The sequence below is a fragment of the Metarhizium album genome, assembly GCF_000804445.1.
Source record: "Metarhizium album ARSEF 1941 chromosome Unknown scaffold_1, whole genome shotgun sequence".
In the NCBI taxonomy this organism is placed as follows: Eukaryota; Fungi; Ascomycota; class Sordariomycetes; order Hypocreales; family Clavicipitaceae; genus Metarhizium; species Metarhizium album.
Window position 1 is genome coordinate 1,395,059 of NW_024467575.1, and position 26,534 is coordinate 1,421,592.

Consider the following 26,534-nt stretch of genomic DNA (forward strand, 5'->3'; position numbering starts at 1 on the left):
TACTTCCATCTAGCTTTGCTGATGCCACACCACGTTAAACGCTCGGCTTTGCGTCCAAGCCATCGTCGCATTAAGAATCTTGGCCTACTAATAGTCAACAATTTTCAACATTGACCTCAACTTCTCGGGCAATTCCTCAGGTTTGACCAATCCCATCTGCACGCAATCACCCCAAAAGAAAAAGGCCCGGCTCTGTGCATAGCTCAAGTAGTCAAATTCATCAGGGCCCAACTCTTGCTCGGCTTTTGCGGCCTCCTTTTCAGACACGGACTCATTGTTGGCGTCCAGACCAGGAACCTTGGCTTGTACAATGCCCCATGCAATCCAGAAGGCGCTGCAGGCAGGTCTCCAAAGGCGGGTTTCCTCCATTAATTGCCGTACGTGTGCATCGCTCTGTTCTTCCCGCGCACGTTCGGCGGCGCTCCAGCCGCCGGGCGGGACGCGGGCATCAAGCATAAAATCAACGATGGAGCTGGATGAAGGCGTAGGGCCTAGAGATGGAGTAGGTGGACCGCTATCCTGGGGCTTGATCCGGGGAGTCGAGCAAGCAACAGGAAATTGCGGTCGATGGTCAACATAGGCCTTGATGAAACGTCGTTGCGCTTCAGGAGTTGGGTATCTCTCATGATTGCAGGCGTAGGAAGTGACAGGATCGTGGTAATTGTACGTCCACTCCGTAAAGTGATTGGCGAACTCGAGACCGGGAACATTGGGGCCGGCATATTCAAAGTCAATAACAACTAACTGCTTATGCTTATTGGCCGGTTGAAGCAGCGGCGACTTTTCGTCGTCTGGCTTAATACGCAAAATGTTTCCGTACTGAGTCTGTTGAAGACCACGTCAGCCACATGTCGCAGAGTGCGGGGACCATACCATCACTCACATCGTTATGTGCAAACACCAATCGCTCCTTGATAATTTCCTTGGGCTTGTAGCAGTTGGCCAAATGGGTTCGGTACTTGACTACCATGGCTAGGAACCGCTCCCAAGGCGCTCCGCACACATAGCCATTGGCTTTCCAGGCGTGAACGACAGAGTCGGGCTTGGCTAGCGGAGGGGGGGCGGTATCCAATTGCCTGTCAAGATAGGCCATAATCTTGGCTACATTTTCCACCCACTGGTCCCAATTCTTCCACACTCCGGGGCCACCATCGCGTTCAAGGGGAAGGAGTTCGACACCATCGTGCAGTTCCCTCATTCGCTTGGCAATTTGCTTGGTGGTGTCTGGTTCACGCAAGTGAGCAGGCGTCAGCGTGATGGAGTTGAAGAACTGCTCAAACCGGCCATTCTGAAACGTTCCCAAAAGTCGAGGACCAATCTTCTTCCGTGCTAGACGCTGGAGAACCTTCAGCTCGTTTTCACGGTCGATGAGATGCTCCACTTGAGGGCCATAGACACGCAGAAGTAGTTTTGGGGGAGTCCTTTTGCCCTCGATTTCAGCAAGATCCACTGGAGGCGTTACGACATAAACTGCGTTGGTTAAAGCCCCACTTAGTCGCTCAACTGTGATGGTGTCGCCGCTATTCAGGGGGATGCGTCTCCATCCTTTCAGCTTAAGAGTGTGAGCAATACGGATGATGTCATTCTTGAATGTGAGCCAAGGATCATTTTCGTACGCCTGGCCGCCCGGCGTGTCATTCTCGCTTGCAACACCACCAGTGTAGCTCATCGTTTTGGAATTGTCCAACCAGGCGTCACAGCTTGGCACAATAGCATCGCCGTCAAGATAATCAGTGTCAGAAGAGGCTGTACGATTTAAGCTGGGCTTTGAGTTGGCACGGCGCCGGCGGGAGAGTTTAGGAGGATGTTGCGGAATGGAGCTCAGACCAAGCGATGCTAAAGAATCTTGCAAGATGTGCTCGAGTTTCTCAAAAGACACGTCGCTGGATTGCGAGTCGACAGAGTCAGACCTGTCACGAGCTGGGGTTGCGAGAGTCGAACGGTCTCGATCAGGAGGTGACTTTGACTGGCGACGAGAAATGGGTTTGCGAGAGGCAGTCTTTTTTCGCTTTTCGTGCTCCAACCAGTCGGAAACTTGAGCCAGCAGCTTCTCAGCGTAATACTGGTGCCTCTGCGAGTGATTATGACCAGAGGAGTGCGCCGAATCGTCATCGGGGCGCAGAGCTGGCGAGCCTTCGGTAATTGAAGATTTACCCGATGCAGACTTGCCACTTAGTCGACGGCTCAGTCCTGCGCGGAAGGTCTTGATGGTCTGGGGATCTTCTTCGAAATCAGGAACAGGCTCGGCAATTTGCACAGCTGTCTGCATGTAAGCTTGCGATCGACATACGGGGTGTTCACTGTTGGCGTCGGCGTAAACAGCTTCACAAGACCGTGGGCTGGATTCAGCGTGTGGCAGTCACAAAGCAGACCACAAACAGATCGCATAATGAGCAGAGCCGTCGTCATGATGCTTGAACGCTTTTCCAGCCTGCCCAACGATACGACAGATTCGATCCACCCACCTTTCAGAGCACCGCTGGCTGGGGGCGTCCTGTCGCCATCGCCATCAGATTTCAGGGCTGATCGCAGAGGAGCAGGGCCAAATGTCGTGGGGTCTTGTTCAGCCATGATGGAGCAGCGGTCTGTCTTGCCTGCGAAAGTCGGTCGAGATGGAGGCGAGGCGAGGCTATGAGATGCGCAAAGAACAGGATGTAGACGTCTGCCTTTGCTTTTCGAAACAGAGGACTGGCCACGGGCAACGGCTGCGAAGTTGGAGGGAGCCTGAAGAGTTAGGCGAGGGGCCAGAGACCAACGGGGTCGCTTGGAGAAGTAGTGCAGTATGACGAGGGAAGTGGATTGTTGGTGGACTCGGCAACAATGATAACGGGTTAGTCTTGCCAGGCCTGTTTCCGCCGTGCCCAGTGGCGCAAATTGACAGGCAAAATAATGAGCTGTCTGAGACGGGTAAATGTCAAGTCACAACATGGCTTCTCAAGTAACCCAAGTGACACAGACGTAGAGGTAAAGAAAAGAGTCCGAGAAGGAAGAAGAAAAAAAAAAGAATGCAGCCGCGCCGAGGAAAGCCAGCGTAGGAAGGCACCAAGGGGGGGACCTCTCAGGTGCATGTGACCTCTTGCCCGGTTTTCTTGCTGGTCGACCAACAAGACGGCAGGAGCGTCCCCAAACCCTTCCTGGCCTTTCGCAATTGCCATGTGCCAATCACTCATTCGTAATATTTGTGTCCCCAATCAATTCCATGTCTCGACTCTCGACGTCAAATCGACAATTGACAATCGACAATCGACAATGACCAACCAGCCCAGACACAGCTAGCTTTTTGGTCCGACGTTCGTGCATGGGTGTCACAACTTCGCCACCCCGTGTTGTCTGTCGTCTTCATGAGACAAGAGCTACGCTCTGGTGGAGCCGTCCCGGACCGACATCTGCAAGTTTAACCAAGAAGGCTAAATGGCGGGCCCCACCGTTTTCCATCGACCAGCATCAAACCGAACTGCTACATTCCTGTCATGCTTTCCGTATAGCGTCATGTCTGCGACCATATGGTATGAGGAAAGAGGAGAGAGAGCAGATGGCTCAGCCGCATGCAAATAGGAATAGGACCCGACGACGGTGCCGCAAGTCGGGGCTGCAACCCTCCCACGCAGTCCTGACCGCATCTGAGTCTGCAACCTCGTGTGTCTCTCCGCTCTCGACAACCCCGTGCAGAAATCGCTACTGACAGAGACATCTCTGGGAGCTAGGTCTATCCTCTATATATTTCCAGATCTGTCTAGCTTGAGATACTCACCCAACCCAATACTCATGCACCCTGTAAACTCCAAACCACCCATCAACCACCCTCATTCCATCCCCCGGCCCCCGGGGCAAGCAGCGTCTTCCTGTCAATGTCAACGCCCTCGTTCCTCAAGGCCCAAACAATGCCATCTACAACATCATCCACAATAGCGGCAGGCTTGTATCGCGGCTCTCGCTCCGCCTCCGTCTCCGTCCACACCCCCGTCCTCACCAAGATAGACACCCATTCCGTCCCGTCCTCCGGACAGTACTCATTCGCGCCGCGAATGTCACTCTCCGGATTGTCCCCAATCATGTACACCCTCCTCAACGGCGCGATATCCTTCCTACCCCCGTCGGCCTGTTTGCCTCCCTCCATGGTCGAATAATACTGCAGCAACCGTGTATGAGCGTAATCGTACGTAAATTGGGACGGCTTGCCCAGCGCATTGTACTGCAGCTCAGCGCCATTTGTGACCGCCCGCCAGACACCCTTGAGGGCTTCGAGAAAAGCCCCAGTACCGAAGCGATTCATGTGGTATTCCGCCTTCCACACAAGATCCAAGTTTGAGATCCAGAGCTCCGGCTGGCCGTCCTGTTGCCACCCGTTGTTCGGGAGAGTGCGGTTGCCGTTTCTGGAAGAAAAGGTTCCCAAGTAACCCTTGTGGGAGACCAGCAGGTCGTGGATGACTTGGATGTCGAGGGACCAGTCACGGGGGTCGTTCCAGACCAGAATCTGGTCGATTCTGAGGGCGTTTCCGGCAACGCTCGTGCTGTACGGGTCCGTCACAGCCGAGGCAGACTTGCCGTCTGGTAAGGGGCGGAACTCTGAATGCAGCGTGTCCTTCAACTTGTCAAACGGGTACAAGTGGCCATTTGCGTGTATCAAATCCGCTGGTGTGACGGCCCGATCAAATCCGTATCTGAGGAGAAAACTAGTCAGACGTCTGAAAATATAGAGGCCGTTTTTGGGGCGGAGGGGTCCGCGGGGACCAGACTCGTTTGCAATCTTTCTTGCCGTCTCGGGATGGGATCCCGTTATCAGAACAGTCTGCTTCTTGACTTCGCGAGCCCACCCGCGCATGGGGGTGTGCGACAAGATGACCCTGTCCCGAATGACATCCTCATCAAGGGACAAGCCAAGGCGTTTGATGAGGGAGGCTGCCTTGGCGTCCTCGTGGGCGCCGCCCCCGTTGGTGAGGAACACGTAGCGCATGTTTTTGGAGCGGATGCTGCGGAGCATTTCGTGGGCGCCGGGGATGCCTTGGCCACCGCGGTATAGGACCCCGTCGATGCTTTTGCGGTTGGTGTTGGCACATTAGTATTAGTATACCGGAGGCCTGGAGGCGACGCGTTGGGCGAGGGTGGTGTTTTGCGGGCTTACTCAAAGGCAAAGGCAATGTCCGACACGGATCCGCCGTCTGGCGCTGACGGCCAGGCGGCATCTCCCTTTGGTGCGTGGCTTGATCTTTGAGATAGGTAGGAGGTGCTGTGAAGTCCCCTCACATGAGCTTGGCTTGCCTGCCTGCTTTCGGCGTGTCGGATGAGCGAAGGAGGTCGTCGCGGTGGTTTGGTGGTCGCCGTCAGCCCCAAGCGCCGCGTGCAAAGGGCGACGCGAGACATGGCTGTGACCTGTCGACGCTGTCGCGGAACCCGGCTACCACGCAAGTTTGGTGATGGTGTTGAGGGATGACGATCGAGGGGTATTGGGTGCTGGTGATGGAAGTTTAGAAAGATGTGTTGCGGGAATGCGATATAGCATACACAGCACGTGGTGTCGTGAAGCCACCCGGACTCTGCCGCGCTCCCTCCCGCTCGCTCCCGCTGTCGGAGACTCGGAGGGCGTGGGGTCACGTCTGGTCGTTGACGGGTTCATCTGGTGATGCCATGGTTTCAGGTTTCCACGCGCAACACCAAGCAGATGGAATGCGGGATAGCTGCAGTTCGGATGTTGTCGGGGCGAAATCTGTACTCGCGCAATCACTTCAACGCACTGCAGTAGGTTTCTGTGGTTGGCATAGTCTACGTACGGATCATCATACACTAGTTTACATGGACAAGTACGGGCTCCAATCGTACACTCAGTTTTACACGGGTTTCCAGCTCGACTGGAGCCTCATTTCTTCCAATCCTTCACATGGTCCAAGATGAGCTGGGCGCCCTGGTCTGGAGAATGCTGTCGCCCCAGAGCCTCAACAAAGTCGCCCTCGGGATCCATCAGGTAGAAGTAAATGCTGTGATCAACCAGGTAGTCTTGGCCCGGCTTGACATTTTGGGGTGTGCTAAAGTACACTCGATACTTCTTGCAAAGGTCCTTGATCTGGTCGTACGTCCCAGTTAGACCAATGAACTTGTCGTGGAACTCGGAAAGGTAGCTCTTGAGGGCGGGGGGATCATCGCGCTCGGGGTCGCAAGTGATGAAGATGGGGAGAAGTGCACCGGGGGCCTTTTCTTCGACTACATCGAGCATGCGCGCCATTTTGTCGAGTTCTTCCGGGCAGATATCCGGGCAACGGGTGAAACCGAAGTAGACCTTGCAAAAGCCAGTCAGTCCATCGTCCCCAACCCAGGCGCGGCACAGCAAGCCGCCGCGAGCGCAAGTCGGTGGGAGCGTGAGAAACACACCAAAGAGTATTTGCCCTTCATCATCTCACTGGTGAATGGCTTGCCATTTTGGTCTACCAGCTCAAACGGCCCCCCGACCTTTGGCCGGCCAACACCCTTGGAGGCATCGGCTATCCTCTTTCTTTGCATCCGCTCCTTCTCAAATTCAAAGTACCAAACCAGGGCGCCGCACGTTGCGGCGAATAGAAGTCCGGCTTTCCACGAGAAGGGCTGTTTGGAGGGGGTTACTTGGTCAGCTAATACGCTCCCTGACATGTACATTAACCCTGACCAAATACGGGCGACCACATACACCGGTGCTATGTCGACTCTTCGCTTGCTCTACAGTCGTGTACTTTGTTCGTCTCTGCAACATGGTCTGTCGAATGGGGACCGGCGCGCGAAGGAGAGTTGCCTGCAAGGGCGTCGGCTGGAGAGCCCGGCGTGAGAGACATCGCTGACATTCTGTGAACACGCCCCGGAGGACCTTTGACGACGTTGACGATGGCGCCATGTCGGGTTTGAAGATTTGGAGACGGAGCAACTTTTGTGGAAGCTCCAACGCGAATGCTGATGCTTGAAAAAAGCAAAAAAGCCTGGTTGAGTCGTCCGATGCTGCAACGGCATGGGGACAAAAGCTCTACGTGGATTGCTATTGGTCACCGATAATTTGCCGAGACCGAAGCTGCGGCCTGGGAGCGTCCAGACGCGCACCCCCGTTCCTCAACGTCACTCCTGCCCTCATGCTTCATAAAAGGGTTCGTAATGCAAGCTCTGTTCAGCTTCAACTACATCTGACTTCAGCAATGAAAGTCTTGGTGAATCTCTCATCATCGTCTGGCTTCGGATCAGCATAGTACGGAGCGCTCTCCCGGCCAGATCCTTCCGTCCGAAATGGATCAGCGACCCGGATCCTCGCATGAGGACCGTTTGCGATCTGGATCTGCCGACTGGGCAGTCAAGTCTGACCATGCAGTTATCTCCCCTTGGGTTGCCGGCTCAGACCTCGCCTCAGCCTCGCTCAAGTCATCGCCAACACCACTTCCTCTGACGGAGACGCCCGACTCTGCAGCCATGGCCGTTGCGTCTAAGAAGAAAGGCGCGGCGGCTAGCATTAAAAAAGTCCCAAGGAGAGCAAGGCCTGGCGGCTCAAAGAGAATGAAGAATATGAAAACGGGCTCGGCGGCGCTAGGCGTAGACGAAGCTTCCGGCGATGAGGAATCCGACAACGGCCCGTACTGCCTGTGCCGTGGTCCCGACGACCATCGCTGGATGATTTGCTGCGAAAGGTGCGAGGACTGGTTTCACGGAGAGTGCATCAACATGAACAAAGAAATCGGCGAAAACCTCATTGAGAAATTCATATGCCCAAACTGCACAGCTGAACGCGTTGCCACCATCTACAAAAGAACATGTTCGCTGGGAGCTTGTCGCAAACCGGCGCGCTTGACGCAGAGCCAACCCAGCGTGTTTTGCTCTAATGAGCATGCGCAAACATGGTGGGAACGAATGGTTAGCAGGCTACCCAGAGCCAGGGCCAAGAATGGTCTCAGCGATCAGCTGGCGCAGGATGAGTTCGTGGCCCTTCTCAGTAGTGATGTGGTAAGTAAAGACGAGGCCGGCATGTGGAAACTGGTCAGCATGCCTTTTTCGGTCGACCCGACCAACGACGTGGATGCGAAAGGGGGCAAGTATACTCTCCAACAGATGGTGTGCCACATGCACGACTGACAAGTACAACAGATGACGCTTTGTCCGAACTATTAAGCGACGAAGAGCAAAAGTTTCTCGACGAAGCAGCCAGGGCCCGATCTGAGCTAGCGGAAGAGACGCTCCTCTGCCACAAAATGTTCGCTCTAATAGAGCTGGCTCAAGAGCGCAGAAGAGCGGCCATTACAGCCGGACGGTTCGGCGACGACATTTGCGGCTATGACTCCAGGCTGGACGCGGTTTCTGCGCGAGACGTCTTCTCGGCATTTGTGAAATCCCCCGAGGGTGAGGAGGTGTTCAAAAACTCGAAGCTCGACGATCCGCTTGGCGAGGATGACGCGGTCAGAGGAATGTGCGAACGAAAACGCTGCAAGACACACAGCGGCTGGCAAAAGATGCTCCCCTCGGGCGTGAAGCACCACATCCGGGAAATGGCCGGCCAGGCGGCAGAAGTGGAAGAGGAGGAGCAAATCGTCCGCAGAGCCGTGGCGGAGCGATGGAGGAGGAGGCAGGCGGAGAGTAATTGGGTCGAATCTGTGCATGAATGATGAGGTTTTCCTGTGGCAAGTCGGCTCCGACAGGGGAATCAGAAGGCGTTGCGGGATACGGGCCATACCCTTGACGAACTGATAACACAAGGGGAGACGGACGGGATTTCAAACGTTGATGGCCGGCCAGGCTGATGAGCACTTGTGAGCTGCGCGTACTATCCCAACGGCCGCCAACATCAAATTTAGAATTGTTGCTCTAGACGGAATGTATCCACAGACAATGAATCATGCTCAAACCCGTTCAAGTTGCTTGTAGCTATTCGGCGCGTTCGTCATCTCGTCTCGCGTACGCACACGGTCTAACCGCATGCATGACATGACCCCAGGGTCCAGATTTGTCAAAGTCGAAGAGGGGCGAGCAGCGGGGTAGCCAAGGGAGTTTCGACGACGACGTTTTTCTTTACCCGACAAAACAGTCACTCGTTTCCGTCACCTTCGATCGTCCGTCCGCTCGCCGCCTCCTGCAGGCCGTGTATTTTACCGCGTCGCTGCGGGCATCCCGTCGCCGCAGCCCTCAAAACTACTCGCATCAAAAACATCAGCACATCAGCTCAAGCCGCAATGTCACACCCCGAAGAAGTGGACGACGACCTCCTCGACCTCGAAGACGCCGCCGAGGAGATTGAAAACTCGGCCGACGACATCGCAATGGACTCGGACGCCGAGGACGAGGGAGGAGAAGAAGACGAAGACGAAGAGGTGCTCCTGCAAAACGACTCCATCGCCTACTTCGACCTCCCGCCAGACTCCCTCTTCACCATCGCCCAGCACCCCGTGCACCCCTCTCTCGTCGCAGTGGGCGGCTCGGCAGGGCCCCAAGAGGACGCCCCCGGCGCAGGATGGCTCCTGGATACGTCGGCCGCCGCGTCACGGCCCGTCCTGCCCGCCAGCTACGCCAGCAACCCCGCCGAGACGCCCAAGAGCACACAGCTCGACAGCCTGTTCGCCCTCGAGGGCCACACCGACTCCATCAACACACTCGCCTGGACGCTGCCCCGCGGCGAGTTCCTCGTGAGCGGCGGGCTGGACGGCCGCGTGAAGGTGTGGAAGGCCGACACGCGCCCCGGCGCCGTGGAGATGACGCCGGTAGGCGACGCCCAGGAGGTCGAGGAAGTAAACTGGATCTCGCCGTGTCCCTCGCCAAACCACCAGAACACGGTCGCGCTCGGCGCGTCCGACGGCTCAGTATGGGTGTACACCATCGACGCCTCGGACGCCTCGAACCCCCTACAAATCGTGCAGAGCTACTTCCTGCACACGGCGCCCTGCACCGCCGGCGCCTGGACGCCAGACGGACACCTGCTGGCGACCGTGTCCGAAGACTCGTCCCTCTACGTCTGGGACGTCTGGGGCGACGCGGCCGCGCGCAACGTCACCGGCGAGAACGGCATGACGGTGGTCTCCCTGACAGGCGAGGACCAGCGCTTCGAGGTCGACGGCGGGCTGTACTCCATCGTCATCGACCCCAAGGGATCCTTCGTCGCGACCGGCGGCGCGGGCGGCGCCGTGAAAGTCGTCTCGCTGCCGCGTCTGTCGGCCGCGGATGCTACCGCCGGCGGACAGATCCTGGCGTCGCTGCACACGCAGGGCGACAGCGTAGAGTCGCTCGCCGTGTCACTGACGGCCACCACTCCGCCGACGACGCTCTTGGCGGCCGGGTCCGTCGACGGGTCCATCTGCGTGTACGACGCGGCGCGGCGCTTCGCTGTGCGGCGCCACATTGCCGCCGCGCACGAGGACCATTCCGTCGTCAGGCTGGAGTTTGTGAAGAATACCTGGTTGTTGACGAGCTGCGGCATGGACGGCGTCGTCCGCAGATGGGACTTGAGAAGCGGTGGCGCCACGGATCGAGGTCTTGTCAACGAGTGGAAGGGCCACAGGGGCGGCGGCGAGGGCGGCGGCGTCATGGGCTTCGTGCAGGGCGAGACGGGCGAGAGGGTCGTCACGGCGGGTGACGATGGCGTGGTTCTTGTTTTCGAGGCGTAATGATGTCGCCGTGGGAATTCACACACGAAACGTGCCGCCAATGATGCAAGACGGTCGCCTAGGGCACAGGGTATTTGTACATTTCACATTCGCACGGGACCACGTAGAAAGTTGCAAACAAGGAGGCGGCGTCAGCCGGCTAGTGATCCATTTGTCCCATTGTTAAGATGAGCCTCTTTTTGTTTCTTTTTTCTAATGTTGTATAGTCCAAATATTCCCAATGCCCCGAATGTTGAATTGTTCGAGAAGCGGATGCCTCATCAAAACGCCCTAGGCTAATGAAAGCAGGAAGAAAAGAAACAGCGTACTGCTTCGGCACTTCGTGAGCGACGTGTGTAGGTTAAAACGTGCCCTGGTCTAATGCGCAAGATAAAAGTAGTACACATCATCCTTGCTAAATGTTGAAATTCTTAAACAAAACATGCTCGCGCTTTCAATTTCATCTCCCTTTTGGCGCTTTATTCCATCAGGGGGGTCTACTGGGTTGAATCATACAGACGTCTGTGACTGCGTAGTGTCCTCGACGGGGGGGCATGTGCAGAAAAGGTTGGTGTCGCCGTAGGCTGTGACTGGCTGTTAGAGGCGAGCAATCTTTGACAGGGAATCGGAGTGAAGAAACGTCGTCACTTACTGTCGTCGACACGAGTAACGGTAGGCCAGAACTTCTTTTCCATCAGATAGGGAAGAGGGTAGGCAGCCTTCTCGCGGGAGTAGGGACGGTCCCACCTACCCTCGCCGTCGCCGACGAGGAGGTCCTTCTGGGTGTGGGGAGAATTGCGGAGGACGTTTCCTTGACGAGGCTGCTTGCCCTCCTCGATTTCGCGAATCTCGGCGCGGATGCTGATGAGGGCGTCGGCGAAGCGGTCAAGCTCCTCCTTACTCTCACTCTCCGTGGGTTCAATCATGAGCGTGTTGGGGACAGGCCAGCTCATAGTGGGGGCGTGGAAGCCGTAGTCCTGCAGACGCTTGGCGATGTCGATGGCCTCGACGCCTGCAGTCTCGCGGAATGGGCGGGCGTCGATGATGAATTCGTGAGCGCAACGACCATTGTCATTGGTGTACAAGATGGGATAGTGATCCTTGAGGCGGGCAAGGAGATAGTTGGCGTTGAGGAGAGCCATGGAGGTGGCCTTGCGAAGGCCTTTGTCACCTATAACCTTGTCAGCAAACTGTCAATAGTAGTAGAGGTACAGCGTCATGTTGGCCTACCCATAGTGGCAATGTATGACCAGCTGATCGGGACAATGCTCGCGCTACCAAAGGGGGCGCTGGACACAGGAGTCTGGCTGTCCTTGTGAGGCAGGAAAGGCTCGAGGTGAGACTTGACACAGATTGGGCCAATCCCAGGGCCGCCGCCGCCGTGAGGGATGCAGAAGGTCTTGTGAAGATTAAGATGGCACACATCGGCACCGAGAGCGCCGGGCGAGGTGAGGCCAATCTGGGCGTTCATGTTGGCGCCATCCATGTAGACCTGGCCGCCGTGGGCGTGCACAATTTGACAAGCCTTCTTGACACCGGGCTCGAAAACACCGAATGTGCTGGGATACGTGACCATGAAAGCACCGAGTTCTTCTTCATGCTTCTTGCACTTGGCCTCGAGATCGGCGAGATCCAAGTTGCCGGTAATGGTGTCACACTTGACGGGGACAACGCGCATACCAGCCATGGCAGCGGATGCAGGGTTGGTACCGTGGGCGGAGACGGGAATCAGGCAGATATCGCGCTTAGGACCAGGTTGCTGCTCGTGGTACTTGCGAATAGCTCGCAGACCGGCAAACTCACCCTGGGCGCCAGAGTTGGGCTGCAGTGAGGTGGCATCCATGCCAGTGAGAGCGGCCAGCTGCGCAGAGGTGGCGCTGAACAGTTTCTGGTATCCCTTGTAGCTGCTCACGGGGGCATGTGGGTGAATGTTTGAACTTTTGTCGTGGCCAATGAGTTCCATCTGTGTCGTCCCGTTAAGCTTCATGGTGCAGGAGCCCAGTGGAATCATGGAGTGAACCAGGGACAGGTCCTTGGACTGCAACTGGTAGATGTATCGAAGCATCTCGGTCTCGCTGTGGTGTGAGTTGAAAACGGGATGCGTCAAATAGCTAGACTCTCGGCGGACAATTTGCGGGATGCCATTGACAACTTCGTCCAAAGACGGACTCCAGCCCTCGCTCCAGAACTTGTTGGCAACCTCCAAGTTGCGGTCCGTGTGGTTCTTTTTGGCCACAGCCTGAAAAGCCTCGACGATGCGGACATATGTGTCCAGAGTGAACGTAGTGGGAACGGCCAGAACCGCTTCATTGCTAGTCCAGGCCTTGCCCCCGCTGATGCCCCTCTCCAGAAGCTCCTTTCGGAATACCTGGCAAGCCTTGGGATTCTCAAAGCTGATTGCAATGGTGTCGGACAAAGCACGACCCTGAGGGTCGAGAGTGAGGGTAGGAACGGTAAGGCCATAGTGCTGAGCGGCAGACTGGAGCATGCGAGCGTAGCGGAGGTTGTTGACGGCCATCTCCCTCAGCTGAGCAGGTCCATGGTAGATGGCGTACATGGCAGCCATGTTCGCCAGGAGAGCCTGGGCAGTGCAAACATTACTAGTGGCCTTCTCGCGGCGAATGTGCTGCTCGCGCGTCTGGAGAGCCAGTCGGAGAGCACGCCCTCCAGTGCGGTCCTTGGAAACGCCAATGATGCGGCCGGGCAAGCGACGCTTGCTGGCCTCCTTGACGGCCATGAAGGCGGCGTGGGGACCACCGAATCCTAGAGGAACACCAAATCGCTGCGAGTTACCAAAAGCAACATCAGCACCCCATTCGCCAGGAGGCGTCAAAAGGGTCAGGGCGGACAGGTCGGTGGCAACGCTGAAGAGGGTGCCCTGCTCGTGGGCGACATCAGCCAGATGGCGGAAGTCACCAACACCGCCGTTGGTGTCGGGGTATTGAGCGAGGACACCAACCAGATCGTCGCCGAGAGCTCGGATCCTTTGAATGGCATCGGTTGCGGACAGATCCATCATCTCCAGACGGATGCCGAAGCCCTCGGCACGGCCTCGCATGACCTCGAAGGTGGCATTGTGGACGAGATGAGAGACAACATAGGTCTTTCCGGGGCGCTTGGCTCGAGAAGTCGAAAGGTTGCCGAGGGACATGGTCATGGCCTCGGCAGCGGCAGTTCCCTCATCGAGCAAGCTGGCATTGGCAACAGGCAGACCGGTGAGGTCGGAAACCATGGTCTGGAAGTTGAGCAGCGACTGCAGACGGCCCTGGCTGATCTCGGCCTGGTACGGCGTGTAGCTGGTATACCAGGCAGGGTTCTCGAGTATGTTTCGCTTGATGACAGCAGGGATTTCCACGGGGTAGTAGCCACCGCCGTTCATCCAGGTGTGGATTTCGTTGTGGGCATTCATGGCCTTGAAGAGCTCGGCAACGCCAGATTCGCTGTAGGTCTTGGGCTGAATCGTCTTCTGGGGAGGGAGCATGATGTCCTCGGGGATGACCTGAGCAACAAAAGCCTCCAGAGACTCAAGGCCAGAGCCCAACTGCTTGAGCATGGCGGGGATATCCTCGTCGCGAGGACCAATGTGCCGGGCGGAGAAGTCCATCCATGGCTCAGGGTTCCCGTCGCTCGTCTTTTGCATGTCGAGATAGGCCGGGTCCTTGCGAATCGAGCCGGGCCGAGCCTTGGGGGCCGCAGCCCCGGCGGTCTGGGAGAAGCAGCGTGAGACAACGGCGCGAGCAGCAACAGGCGTGCTGCGCGCAGCGGCGACGAGGCTGCAGGATTTGGTGGCAGCGGCAGCGGTGGGCGGCGCGGCGCGGCTAACAAGCGCGGTCGAGGAGCGCAGAGGCGCGCCTCGGAGGGCCAGTCTCGAGGCCATTGCGGCCAATGGACCTTGCGAGCGCTGGAAGATGGAGGATTTCCCTGAAAAGAGATTGCGATTTGCCCTTTACGTTGAAGAGGATGGTATCCCGCAGCCAAAGTCTTTTCGGTGATTTTTGGCCGGCGGCCCGAAGCCTCCTCTGTTGCCCCACGATGCGATGGGCCAAAATCCAGACCGATGACGGCGGCTGGCGAATGGTGGATGGCGAATGCGGCAACGACGATTGCAGCCGCGCGGATTGAAGGCAAGCACGGCAACAAAGTATCAATCAATACTTTCTGGAGCCCGCCGCGATACGATGGACTGCAAGCAAGCAGCCGTCCTGTCCACGCAATGAATGTGAAAAAGGAGAAGTGGGAAAGCAAAACAAGGAAAGATAACGGGCACACCGCACGGCGGCTACGAGCATGACATCCATATGGACATCGTGCGTCGTCCGATCCCGCTTTATCGGCAAGTGCAGGCCCTTTTTTTTTTTTTTTTTTTTTTTTTGCCAGACGACTCTCCACAGATTTCACGGCCATTATCGTTGGCGGTCCAAGCTGTTCTCGCGCCCGACACGGCAGGCGTTTTGAAAACATACTGAAGTACTTGGGTGGCCGCAGGGTGGCACTCGGTCGTCCGCACTCCGAGAGCGCACTGGGGAGACGCAGATGTCCGGCGTCTCCCAATGGAGGTCTTGCCGACGACTGTGCCCCAGCCTCCAGGCGCTTCCTTCCCCAAACAGGTCGCTGAGGTTCAACGTTGTGTAGCAATGCTTGCGGCACTGGCATGTCAAATGCAATTGGATTGGACCATCACTGCACTTCCTTCTTCCTCTAACCCAGCGCCTGCCTGCGTGCACTTGGACCGACAAAGGAAGAACCCATCAATCGGAACGACTCGGGCCGACGGTGTGCAATGCCAGCTGCCTCTTACGGGGACATGCACACCCTTAGTCACGTCGTCGTCGGTTTGAAATTTCCACCGCAACACCACCAAGTCGCCGAAGTCGCCCTTTTCTTACGTAAATACCACCGCCTCCCAGACAAACTTCCTGGGGCAACGAATCACCCGAGTCTCTTCTCCCTCTAGCATCGACAGCCTGACAACCCATATTCCAAAATGTTTGGAGGATGTACGTCTTGCCGTCCTTGACCGCACACCCCCCTTGTCCCCTTTGGCCTACGCTGTACCTCAATATTGGGTAATCGGTTGGGAAATAGCCCGAGCTGACGTTGTTTTTGCTTGATTTGATCCAGTCGCTCCCCCGCAGCAGTCTCCCGAGGAAATCCGCGCCATGGAAGCCGAGGCTACCTTTACGGTGCAGCAGGTCGTCGCTACAGCTTTCATGTTGTATCTCTGTATGTTTCGCCCGACTGAGAAGGAGCCTGGATAGGCCTTTGGTCCGTCACGTCGAGAGCTGACCAATATCAAGCTCCTTTCGCCATCGACATGGCCAGTAGGATCTTTTAGACCCGCCCATGATCTGCTAGAATTACAAGACCCGGATGATCGTGGGACGTATTGAAATAGCCCGCTGACGGACGCACCCGCGCCGAAATACTGAATCGAGACGCAGGCGGGTCATGATCTTTGTTCACGATGTTAGACGCCTAGCTCTTTTCTCGAATGGGATATCAGTGCGGAATATCGTGTGCCAAATAAAAACGGCTACGATGTAGACACCATGGCGGCCATCTTGTCTGGTTGCCAAATAGAATAGTTCAGACAAGAATCTATATATGCTGTGTCCAGCGCCGTCATGTGCACAGTCAAGTCCCCAGAAACTCAAATTCAGCCTACACTAGGTCACCAGACGCATCTCCACGATGTTACAAGCAAGTAATGAACAGTCCCAAGAACGCCAAGTTTAAATATACTCGACCGCGAGTCAACCAAACGGCTCTACAAAGCTGTGAAGTGCGTCCATCGATGATTGCTCTATTTTCGAATCGCGTTGTACGAGAAAGGTCATCCTAGCAACGGAGCAATAAGCCCAGTTTCCTTCCCCAAGTACTCCACTATCATCATACCCCAGTTCAGTCATATCATCTTATTTTCAAGCTGGCATTGCGGCTCTTCTCCCACTCCTCGAAATCGACAGCCAACGCTTCCACTTCTTTCTTCAGGTGCTGCAGCTGCTTCTCGTAGTCTTCCAGAACCTGTAATAATCCCGGTAAGTAATTGCTCGTCCGTAGGAAGACCTTCAAGTCGAGAGTTGGACAAAAACGTACCCTCTTTGCCTTTGCCTCGGTCTCCGGGTCCAGACCCTCGCCGTCCGGGCCAGCAGGTTTATCCAGTTCCTTGTTCAAGCGATCTGAATACGCTCTCAACACAATCAGCCGGCTCCACAGCTCCTCCTCTCTGGCTCCCAACGCAGGATCCTGCACCTCACGTTCCAACGTCTGCAGCCTGTTCTTCAAGTCATCCTCATCACCACTCAATGCGTATCCGCGGTTCCTCAAGACCTGTACCTTTGCGGCTAGGGCCAAACATCTCTCGCTGATGGCAGTCTGCCGTCTCCGCGCCGCCAAGGCCCGCACTTCCGTCTCCAACTCATGACGCTGCAAGATGGCATCCAGACTGCCATTGATCTGGTGCAGACGCGTATTGAATTCAGAAATGGCGCGCTTTTGTGTCTTGAGACGGTCCGCAACGCCGCCATACCCACAGCAGAGGACGGGCATGAACCCCGGGGCGGGTTTGTTCTGGAGTGCCTCTTCCCACTCGCGAGGGTCTTCGTGGGGTTGGGGCTTGTAGAAGGGGATATGGGCTTCGTCGACTTTATTGTAAAAGTAGTGCTTGAAGACACAGCTCGGGCTTGCGGGGTCCCATTTCTCGGTGACGAGTTTGATTTGATCGAGGATTGGTTTTTGGTCTATGGGGATTGATTAGCTTGGCTAGAGAGGCTTCAAGGAGATTTGAACAGAGAATCCTACGAGGCGTTTCTTTGCCAGGCTGCCACAGTGAGCTTGAAAGCTGGTCTTGCGACTGCGCCAGGGCCGGCATTTGCTGAACTTGCTGCTGCTGTGCCGTCATCGAGTTGCCCAGCGCGCCGGGCTGCTGGCTGCCCATGGTCTGGCCGAAGACACTGCCTGTCTGCTGCGCAGGTTGTGTCTGTTGTGTGGTTGGCGATTGACCAAAAAGGCCGCCGAAGCCCAGCGGCTTCGATTGGCCGAACAGCGACATGGTGATGGCTGATGGATGTTTTTTTGGTCGTGTTGCTCAAGTCGAGCTCACCGAGGGATAGAGGGCGCCAATATGCCTGCTGCAAAGCAGTCCGGGGGGCGATGGTAGTAATTTCTTGACTGCTGCCAGGAGTTGCAAGGTCGTGGGTTGTTCAGAGGCCAGGTTTCAGGCCTTTGGGCACGGCTAGAGCTAGCCGCTGCTCGTCTCGTCTCGGTACAGCTTCTTTGTTTGTTGTTCGCGCCGTGTCGGAGGAGATCAAAACTGAGCTGCGACTGCGCATCCCCAATCATGTATTGGGCCAGGTCTGGTCTCCACCTGGCAGCCAATCACGAGTGGTCAATTCCAACCTCGTCTCAAATTCCCATTCAACGATCGCACCAGCTCACCAACTTATTATTCTCGGTTCGACCAACGGGCAGCCCCAGATACAGGCAGCATGGCGACCCGACGACCTCAGTACGTGTTCTATCTACGCCGACTTCCCCGCACGCTCTTCTATTTAGGCATATTAGCGCCGGGTGGGATGGTTCAAAGCACCTTGGAGGCAACTGAAAGCGCTCTTTGGCTGACCGCGTGACTGGTAGGTTTCATCAGGAAGTCCTCATCGACACCACGCCGCTCCCTGACAACGTCCCCGCCGTCAAAGAGATTGGTGCCAGCTCTGCGCCTCTGTTGTCCGCGTCTTTCTTCATTGGCGCCCGATGCCGCGACTACAACGATGACTACATGCAGTGCAAGACGGAGACCCCGGGTCGTGGCGAGTTTGACTGTATGAAGGAGGGTCGCCGGGTCACTCGCTGCGCTCAGAGCGTGTACGTTTCCACCACATTGCTTCATCAGATCGTTCATGGCTGCAATTCTGCCAGCAATTCTAGCTCGGACTGACTAGGGGAGGGGGGGCCGCACGAGGCAACGAAGAATGCGAAGCTGACAATGCAATAGGCTCACGGACATCAACACCCACTGTCTCTCCGAGTTCCGCAAGCACTGGGAGTGTCTGGACGACAGAAATCAGCAGCATTGGCAGTGTCGCCCTGCCGAGTGGAAGCTGAACAAGTGTGTTTTCGACAAGCTGGTAGGCCGCTTCTTCGCCCAACGTTGGCTCATCCATGTTTCTGTCATTATTATTTTGCACGAAAAAAACCCATATTTGGAGGGGGCAATGAGCTAATTTCACCGGTTTAGAAACTCGAGAAGAAGATCCCCGACCAGCCCAAGAACGTTACCCCCGTCGAATTGAGGCCAAAGCAGATATTTTCTGATGTTCGCATTGGTCCTGGTGATGGTAAACCCTTTATTCCGGGGCAAGATGCGAAGCAATAATTGCCTGGCGAAAGAGTTGCTAGTTACGCCTTGTATATTTAAATCCTACTGAACGAATTACTCTTGGGCAGTGTTGCGTGATTCAAAGACGATTCTGCCCAGTCTCTCAAGTTCCTATTTCCACTAGGTGCATAGAGCTTGTTCCGTCCAGTGCTCACAGCATCACTCGCGTTGGACGGAAATCTTGCTGTACAAGATATACCCCTCGAATTCCAACTCTTGTGGGCCCCTCGAACAGCTTCAGCGTGACCCTTCCAAGTATCGTCGGTTGTTTCTGCCGCAGGTTTCCTTTACCCCCCTTGCTGGTGCGCAAAAGCATTCTATGGAGTTTGTTCAAGGAGGGGCGGAGGGAGGCAAGTCTTCTTAGGCAACTGTAATACTCGCTCCCGGCTCCTTGCAATTTATCCAAAGCTACATTGTAAACAGGATAATAGCCAACAGCCTCCTGATATTTTCAAGCCTTTTGTCCCGGGATGTTTCCCGGCATCGTCGACCTCAGAGCGGTTCCGAAGAACGGCCTGCTCATCCTTGGGATGGTCCGCAATCCCAGGGCCGACGAGGGCCCTAGGCTCATCAAGGGGATGCAGCAAGAAGAAAAACAAGAGAGAAGGAACACACAAATGGTGAGCATGGTCAAATCGTTGGATCGGCCTTTGTTGAGCCGTATCCACAGCTTGTTGAACTCAGGCGTGAAAAGTCACTAGCATCCACAAGGGCCGGTACAGGCGTAGTCTAGCTTCGGAATACTAGACTCCAAGAGCACGCTGATGACGTTGCTGCTGAACATGCTAAAAGAAAAGAATATAAACTCTGCCAGACAGCTCCTGGCCCGCATCATCAGGTTGACAAAGCGTACACAGGCGTGTATCAGGCTTCGCTTGGGCCGAGAACATGTCGTAGCACCAGGAGGCTTGTACGGTTACAAAGGAAGACTTACGGTCGCTGCAAAGTCAAACTTAAAATGACCTGGACAGTCGTCCACGGTCGCGGACCAAAACTGGCCCGAGCCACTGGGTGGTTTACCTGGGTTAGGTAACTGCTTTTAGCTGGTGATTTTCTCGTTGGAAGTCGACGTTGCATGGAATCTGCGCGGGGACAACTGTATGGAACATGGACTGGTCGCTGGCTGAGATTGATCGCGTCTTTGTTGACGCCTATTTCTTTGACGACATCTCCTGCACAGGCACCGGCCGGGTTGGTCAAGTTTGGGGACTAGGAGACCCGAGAAACAAGAGGGCCAGCAAAATTATAGAAAAATCTAAAACAAATAAAATAAAATCACATAAAATATCTAAAAACAACTGCAAGAAGACACGTTGGCTGAACTAGGCTCCTTGTTTCCTTGAACCCCCCTCGAATAGGCTGGCTCACTCCCAGCGGCGCGCTTGCTTCCCTAGTTTCGAATCGCATTGTCGACCGTCATGTCCGCCTTGTTCAGTGGAAGGCTTCGTCTATCTGCCCGGACAAGAAGACTTTTCCCTGGACGGAGAGTAGCAAGTAGTTAAGTACGCTACGCTTGCCGATGTAATACATACTCCGTAGTAATTGGCATCTCGGCTGCTTGGTCGCAGCTTTCCTGAAGCCGCATTATTGGCGCATTTCATGGCAGGCTCTCCGAGTTGTTTATTCAGCAACCAACACCGGAATGCCATCTCCACGACGAGACTCTTTGACTCTATCGCGAAAAAACAGAAAGACGAAGGTTTCTGTATCAGAGTCCCAGATGGTCCGGAGGCACCTGCACGGCGTGGACGCCGTGGCCGATGTTGAAGCGGACTTGGGCACCAGAGTTCGTCGTTGAGCGTTTCAGGCGACGGCGTGGTGAAGCACAGCGATGGCTCGCTTGCACAGACATGGGCACTCGCCTTCGTGGTCTCTACGCTGCTCCCGCACGCTCCAGCCCGCGGCCAGCTTGGAATCGCATCATGTCCAGGTACGGGTGACTACCCTACACCACGACAAGGCTCAAGAGTCAAAGTCGTGCTCACTGCGGAGACCCTAGTGTTTCACTCTCCCGGCCGGCCGGCTGGCGAGCGACAATGGCCCCAATCATCCCAACCATCCTGGGTACCAACCAACGCAAATGAATCGTCCCAAGTAGTAGTCGGTCTGCAGCAGACGCCTTGCATGAGACGAAACGCGGCTTTTCGTGGTGTAGTATTGTGGGACAAGGTGGCCGGTATGATTGCCGTGGCCCGCTGATGATGGCGACCCGCCCGTGGGCAAGGACGAGGGACCTGCAGGAGTCAGTGACGGCCGCACTTGCAGTCTTCTCGGTCTTTCTGGACGAGAGTTTTCAGCTGCCTGTACGGGGATGCACCCGGGTTAAGTACTCAGGAGGTAGCTCAAGTACCTACTCCAGTACCTACCTTAAGTAGGTACTTAAGGAAGTAGGTACTTAAGTAGGCAGAGTACTCATCGTCTTGTATTTCACGTACTTACTCGGTAACTTACTACTTGACGTAAGCAGCATTCATTGTAGGGGTAGTTTTCGGAACTTGGCATGGACGCAGGACAGGACGGGACAGGACAGGGTCAGTCGGCGGATGGCTTGAATCAGTTGCTTACTTTATGATTACGGAGTATGATGGAGACAGACGTCGTCATGTTGAGTGCGGAATACCATCACTTCTCGGAAGTTGGCTCGCGTCCGGGGATGCATGACCTGCTCGCTGGTCGGCATGACGCTCTTGAAGTGTTTGAGCGACGGAAGAAGCCCTGATGGAGCAAGCCACGGACGGTTTCAGGGCCGGAAGCCCATCGGAATCCTCCGTACGGAGTACTTGAGAGAGAGATTGACATCCCTGCACACTTTGATTGGAGGACTGCAAGGCCGGCAAAGAGGGCCTTTGTCGAGACGCATGGCAACAGTGAGATGAAATGTCACAGAATCCATTTCTCCTTTCTTGGCCCTGCCATCCGCGGCTTGGCACGCCGCGAACAAGCTTGATGCTGCCGTGCCGACTGCGTACATCCCAGTTGGCAGTGGCAGACTTCAAAAGCTGCGCAAGTGTTCCGGAAGATGGGAGGACGATGCAATTCAGTTCAATTGCGGCGAGTCACATTCCAAACCGCCTGTGTTTGCGCGACATGACGTGAACCCGAACCCGGCCCTTGTGTCTCTAGACTCTTGGCCCTGGGTCTTGGAATGTAGGACAACAAAGCAGACGCGGGGGCCGAGGTACGTACTACGGGGGACTACGCCGCCAGCGCAGCAGCAGCAGCAGCAGCAGTGTGCACCTCACAGTACGGAGTACGTACTAGTAATACTCCGTACGTCAGCAGCACATGGGCCTGCCTGTCTTGGGTATTTCTCCGGGCCAAGTGCTTGCACGTGTATGCGCGCAAACACGACTCAACTTTTGTCTCAGATGTCCACGCTCCCACGCTCCCACGCGCAGGGGTAACCTAGGCGAGCAGGTGCAGCACAGAGCCTCACGCAGAAAGCACTCGCGCGTGAGACAATGAGATACGTACAAACAATCGACTGAAGACGCTTCCGACCATATTATTGATCACGGACAGTAACAGCGACGCCTTGAACGGCTCAGACTTGTCCCTTCAACATCGCGGGCACCACAATTCACCCCCAATTGGCCCCCAGAAGATTCTCACGCAGGAAAATGAACAAACTTTCCCTCCTTCGGCGCCAGGTGGAGAAGGGGGGATGAAGTCCGAGAGGTGCCTGGAGAGAAGGTCGACAAGGGTTTCAGAGTTTTTCTTCCCTTTACGCAGGATTTGCTCTTCTGCTTCCTCTACTCCTTCTCTTTCCCTCTTTTTGTTATTGTTGTTATTATTCTTATTATTTATTTTTTATATACTCCGTACTCTTGTCAGAGAGAAAGGGCGGCCATGTGGGTCCGTCGACAAGCAGCCAAAGAAATGAGGCATGTTTCAGGGACGATGAGACCCACTTCCGCCTTGCATGTACGTACCACGTACTGTAGCTTGTTTGATGGGACTACTCATGGCCGCGACATGCTATTGGCCCATTAGCTTCTCTTCTGCATGCCATGCAGCAATCTGCGCAACGAAGCTCGAGTGGAGATGGCGAGAGAATGTATGAACTAAAGTACTCAACAGCGTACCTGATGTATGGCTGAGATGTGGGCTAAAGGGCCTCAGAAAAATGAACAATAGGGTCAAGCAACGGTCCTTCCCAGCCGCCACCATCAAGCCCAAGCCATACGCCATGCTCATGAGCATACAACAAACATACATACATGCCTAGGTACATGAACCGTAGCAGTTGATACACACACGCGCTTTGTTGTGAGCAATATGTATCCGTGGCCGCCGTGGCCGCCGGGGGGGAGGATTCCTACATCGTGAACCAAAAGATCGAGGAGTCTCAGATGGCGAGAACCGGTCTGCAGGGAACGAGACCGGCAGCTGCCACGGTATTTCTCAGTTCGGACGAGACTCCAGAGTCGTGTTCGGCAACTTGCGCCATTGATTGAAGCTTCCAAGGTTGTCAGTTCTTGGCTCTTCACTCTGGGTGCCTTCGCTTTGGACCGTGGTCGTGTCGAACCGGGCCTTTGCGAACGTGAGCATCATTTGCCGTGACAAGAGGGCGGCGCCACTCTCATTTCATGTCACCCAATGAATGGATGAGCCCGATGAATGGATGATACGACTGGGCTTACCTTTGTCCATTGGACATGGAGTCACCTGTGCAGATTTGAGAGTGCTAGTACTCCGTACGGAGTAGTACCGAATATGAGGGTTCCAAGTGAGTCTCATCCGTTATGCAACATGAGCAGGAGCCGAGCATACGTACTGTATAATCTAACCCCTGCTTTATGAAGCGTCGGCTACAGATGGCGAAGCACGTGCGGTCTGCTGCACTAGACACGCCCCATACCGTGCGGACGAAGGCCCTTAGCGCCAGGGACCAGGCTGGGAGCACGCCTCGCTCTACTTCCACCATTTAAAATTACTTGCCCCAGACATGGATTGATCGGTCGGTTCGTCTGGACAGGGATGACGGCAGCGCGTGCCGGACAAAGGGCGGTTAAGTCCAGGCTTCGGGCTCTGTGAAGACGCTGGTTGAACGCACCTGGGTACTCCGTACCTTGAGTAGGTACTCGAGCAGGTCTAGCACAAAACAACAAGTCCTTGCCCTTGGCTGTGGAGATTGCTGGTCCCGGACGACGTCGCTGAGGCCCGCTTGGCCAATTTACCTGGCAGCTACGGAGTACAGTATTACGTAGTACGTAGTACTGGCCGCACCTTCCCGTACCCAATTGCCCTTATTAGACCACCACCCTTCCGCCGATCTCCTACATCTCCCTCCCAAAGCCACAGACCTGGCCGTCGACTGCCTAGAAGGCATTGCCACTCCTTTTTCTTCCTGTTCGCTGCTTCAACCTCCTTGCGCCTTTCGCCTTTCGCCTTCGGCCCTCCGCTCCTTTGTGTCCTGGACGGCACGTTACGCTCCCTGTGATCCTCGCTCTTTCTCTCGAAGGCATTCTGCCTTGCGACGACTGTTTGCGCATTGCCAGTCTGTGAAACTACGTCTGACGCCTCTTTTCGTCATTCGTATCCTCTTGGCCTTGACGCCTTCATCTTCAACGTCCTTCGACCACCCCTCGTGTTGTTTCGCCGTGCTTCAGGCCATCTGCGACGACAGCAGTGCTGCCCAGCTGTTTCTGAAAACGACTATCCCGCAGCAGTCTGCGCTTCCACATATCGCCAATATATTTTTGTGTGTTTCGTGGTTCAACTCGACAAAAGGTATAGGCTTTTGAACTTCTGTCCTGATCCTACCCCCCTCTCCCTGTTCAGCTTTTCCGAGTTCAGCACCCTTATTCAGGTCCGTCATGGTACTTTGATGAGTTGTGTATATTTGGTCGATTTCGCTGTCATGCACATCAGACAACGCGCTTGCAATGCCAACAAAACACAAAGGGGGAGTAGCCATGAGCACGTTCCGCTGCGTTGGCATATCCGCGAGTGGTCATCCCGTACCAAAGGGTCGGTCGTCAGTAGTACTGTCTCAACTCGGCATTCCCCATATGGACTGACATTCCACGGCTTCTTGTCACCCAGCCACCACTACTCCACAATCCAATGTCTTGAGGTTGCGGTTGACAACAAGTTGCTGGTTTTTATCGTATGACTGGCAGCGTCAGGACGGCGGTTGTCTGCTACGTTGGCCTCAGTCATTGTTCTCTACTGCTGCATGACTGATTGCGAGACCAAACACTGCTTCTTGGTTGATTTATATATACTGCGGATGCTCCAAACGCACACAAACTAACCTGGCGGTAGGTCATCCAAGGCTACTCAATATGAAATCTTCCTTGTTCCTCGTGGCCGCTAGCGCCGCGGTGGCTGTCGCTGGCCCTCTGAAAGCGCGTGCTTTGGAGACTGTAGTGTCTACCATACACTGCACCAAGACTGTCACCGTGGGCGACCCTGGGCCTACCCAACCCCCCATTTTTCTCGAAAACAAAGTAGTAGTTTCTACTTCCCTGGACGCACTGGACCGACAACAAGGCGGTGCGAATCAGAACCACTATCCGCAGCCTGTGCCTCAACCTCAACCTCAGCCTGATCCTCAACCTCGGCCTGAGCCTCAACCTCAGCCTGATCCTCAACCTCAGCCTAAGCCTGTGCCTCAACCTCAGCCTAAGCCTGTGCCTCAACCTCAACCTCAGCCTGAGCCTGTGCCTGTGCCTCAGCCCGAGTCTGATCCTAATCCACCTGTCGGAGACGCAAACTCTTACCAAAATCAAATGCTAAGGATACACAACGAGAAACGTGCACTACACCGCAATACTCCCCCAATGAAATCGGATCCGAAGCTTGCTCAAGGCGCTTACAAAGTTGCTCAATCATGCGTGATGGAGCATAATATGTAAGTCATTCCGTTCTTGGAAAAAAACAGTTAAAACGACTTCTCACACAGAAAAAGGGACGTCGACGGCGGTGGCTACGGCCAGAATCTTGCAGCCGCCACCACCACCTTAGAGGTTGATCGAATCTCAGGCGCGGATAAACCAACTGAGTTTGGCGTCACAGCGGTTAAGGAATGGTACGCCGAGATCACGAACTACGGGAGCCGAACAGGGGTTTTTCTGCACTATTCCCAAGTTGTTTGGGTAGAGTCGGTATCACTTGGTTGCGCCTCTACGATATGCCCAGCAGGCACGATCTATCCCCAGGAATCAATCTTCACCGTCTGTCATTACCGGAAGCCTGGTAAGAGGATGATTTCCCACGTTTTATGTTTGACGTCGAATTCTGACACTACACTTTAGGCAACGTTCTCACAAGGATGGCCGAGAACGTTTTACCGCTCATCACAGCAAGCTGAGGCCAGCACTATGAATGCGAGTGATGGTACAATCCAGACTGGTGGTAGACGGCATCAACACTTCAACCCGTATCTGGTGGCTTGTACCAGGGGCGTGGTAAATTTCGCTTCTCAACTGTACTTCATGGGCCACATGATACTTTACAATCTTGGTCTTTCTTTTTATAACCTAAGATTCTTCTCGTTTTGTTTCTCTTCTGACCGGCCACTCATTGACAACGTTGGTGTTAGATGGAAATTGATCATATTGCTGCTTGTGCTTGGCGTCGCC

The 26,534-nt window shown here is 55.2% G+C and overlaps 10 protein-coding genes across 10 annotated transcripts; 5 read left to right on the forward strand and 5 right to left on the reverse strand.

Annotated features, from left to right (window-relative positions):
- Positions 1–87: 87 nt before the first annotated feature.
- Positions 88–2,571, reverse strand: MAM_00385 (Protein kinase-like domain protein; the record flags this gene model as incomplete). Its single annotated transcript, XM_040819184.1, has 3 exons — positions 88–825; positions 884–2,259; positions 2,466–2,571. The coding sequence occupies 3 exons, from the start codon at positions 2,569–2,571 to the stop codon at positions 88–90; spliced, it is 2,220 nt and encodes a 739-aa protein (XP_040682449.1).
- Positions 2,572–3,793: 1,222 nt separating this feature from the next.
- On the reverse strand, positions 3,794–5,361 carry MAM_00386 (HAD-superfamily hydrolase, subfamily IIA, CECR5; the record flags this gene model as incomplete). Its single annotated transcript, XM_040819185.1, has 2 exons — positions 3,794–5,033; positions 5,123–5,361. The coding sequence occupies 2 exons, from the start codon at positions 5,359–5,361 to the stop codon at positions 3,794–3,796; spliced, it is 1,479 nt and encodes a 492-aa protein (XP_040682450.1).
- Positions 5,362–5,854: 493 nt separating this feature from the next.
- Positions 5,855–6,856, reverse strand: MAM_00387 (protein sco1; the record flags this gene model as incomplete). Its single annotated transcript, XM_040819186.1, has 3 exons — positions 5,855–6,271; positions 6,364–6,573; positions 6,656–6,856. 3 exons carry the CDS (start codon positions 6,854–6,856, stop codon positions 5,855–5,857), a joined length of 828 nt encoding a protein of 275 aa, XP_040682451.1.
- Positions 6,857–7,236: 380 nt separating this feature from the next.
- On the forward strand, positions 7,237–8,600 carry MAM_00388 (Set1 complex component spp1; the record flags this gene model as incomplete). Its single annotated transcript, XM_040819187.1, has 2 exons — positions 7,237–7,933; positions 8,086–8,600. The coding sequence occupies 2 exons, from the start codon at positions 7,237–7,239 to the stop codon at positions 8,598–8,600; spliced, it is 1,212 nt and encodes a 403-aa protein (XP_040682452.1).
- Positions 8,601–9,164: 564 nt separating this feature from the next.
- MAM_00389 (60S ribosome biogenesis protein Sqt1) lies at positions 9,165–10,589 on the forward strand (the record flags this gene model as incomplete). The annotated part of the gene is made up of 1 exon (XM_040819188.1): positions 9,165–10,589. The coding sequence occupies one exon, from the start codon at positions 9,165–9,167 to the stop codon at positions 10,587–10,589; it is 1,425 nt and encodes a 474-aa protein (XP_040682453.1).
- A 489-nt stretch (positions 10,590–11,078) lies between these two features.
- MAM_00390 (Glycine cleavage system P protein) lies at positions 11,079–14,445 on the reverse strand (the record flags this gene model as incomplete). Its single annotated transcript, XM_040819189.1, has 3 exons — positions 11,079–11,152; positions 11,221–11,739; positions 11,799–14,445. 3 exons carry the CDS (start codon positions 14,443–14,445, stop codon positions 11,079–11,081), a joined length of 3,240 nt encoding a protein of 1,079 aa, XP_040682454.1.
- Positions 14,446–15,552: 1,107 nt separating this feature from the next.
- On the forward strand, positions 15,553–15,903 carry MAM_00391 (Mitochondrial outer membrane translocase complex, subunit Tom5; the record flags this gene model as incomplete). Its single annotated transcript, XM_040819190.1, has 3 exons — positions 15,553–15,565; positions 15,690–15,791; positions 15,866–15,903. 3 exons carry the CDS (start codon positions 15,553–15,555, stop codon positions 15,901–15,903), a joined length of 153 nt encoding a protein of 50 aa, XP_040682455.1.
- Positions 15,904–16,478: 575 nt separating this feature from the next.
- On the reverse strand, positions 16,479–17,619 carry MAM_00392 (uncharacterized protein; the record flags this gene model as incomplete). The annotated part of the gene is made up of 3 exons (XM_040819191.1): positions 16,479–16,592; positions 16,665–17,308; positions 17,370–17,619. The coding sequence occupies 3 exons, from the start codon at positions 17,617–17,619 to the stop codon at positions 16,479–16,481; spliced, it is 1,008 nt and encodes a 335-aa protein (XP_040682456.1).
- A 436-nt stretch (positions 17,620–18,055) lies between these two features.
- Positions 18,056–18,942, forward strand: MAM_00393 (NADH:ubiquinone oxidoreductase 20.8kD subunit; the record flags this gene model as incomplete). The annotated part of the gene is made up of 4 exons (XM_040819192.1): positions 18,056–18,075; positions 18,204–18,431; positions 18,562–18,694; positions 18,805–18,942. The coding sequence occupies 4 exons, from the start codon at positions 18,056–18,058 to the stop codon at positions 18,940–18,942; spliced, it is 519 nt and encodes a 172-aa protein (XP_040682457.1).
- Positions 18,943–25,235: 6,293 nt separating this feature from the next.
- Positions 25,236–26,277, forward strand: MAM_00394 (CAP domain protein; the record flags this gene model as incomplete). The annotated part of the gene is made up of 4 exons (XM_040819193.1): positions 25,236–25,804; positions 25,856–25,981; positions 26,041–26,148; positions 26,208–26,277. The coding sequence occupies 4 exons, from the start codon at positions 25,236–25,238 to the stop codon at positions 26,275–26,277; spliced, it is 873 nt and encodes a 290-aa protein (XP_040682458.1).
- Between the last annotated feature and the right edge of the window lie 257 nt (positions 26,278–26,534).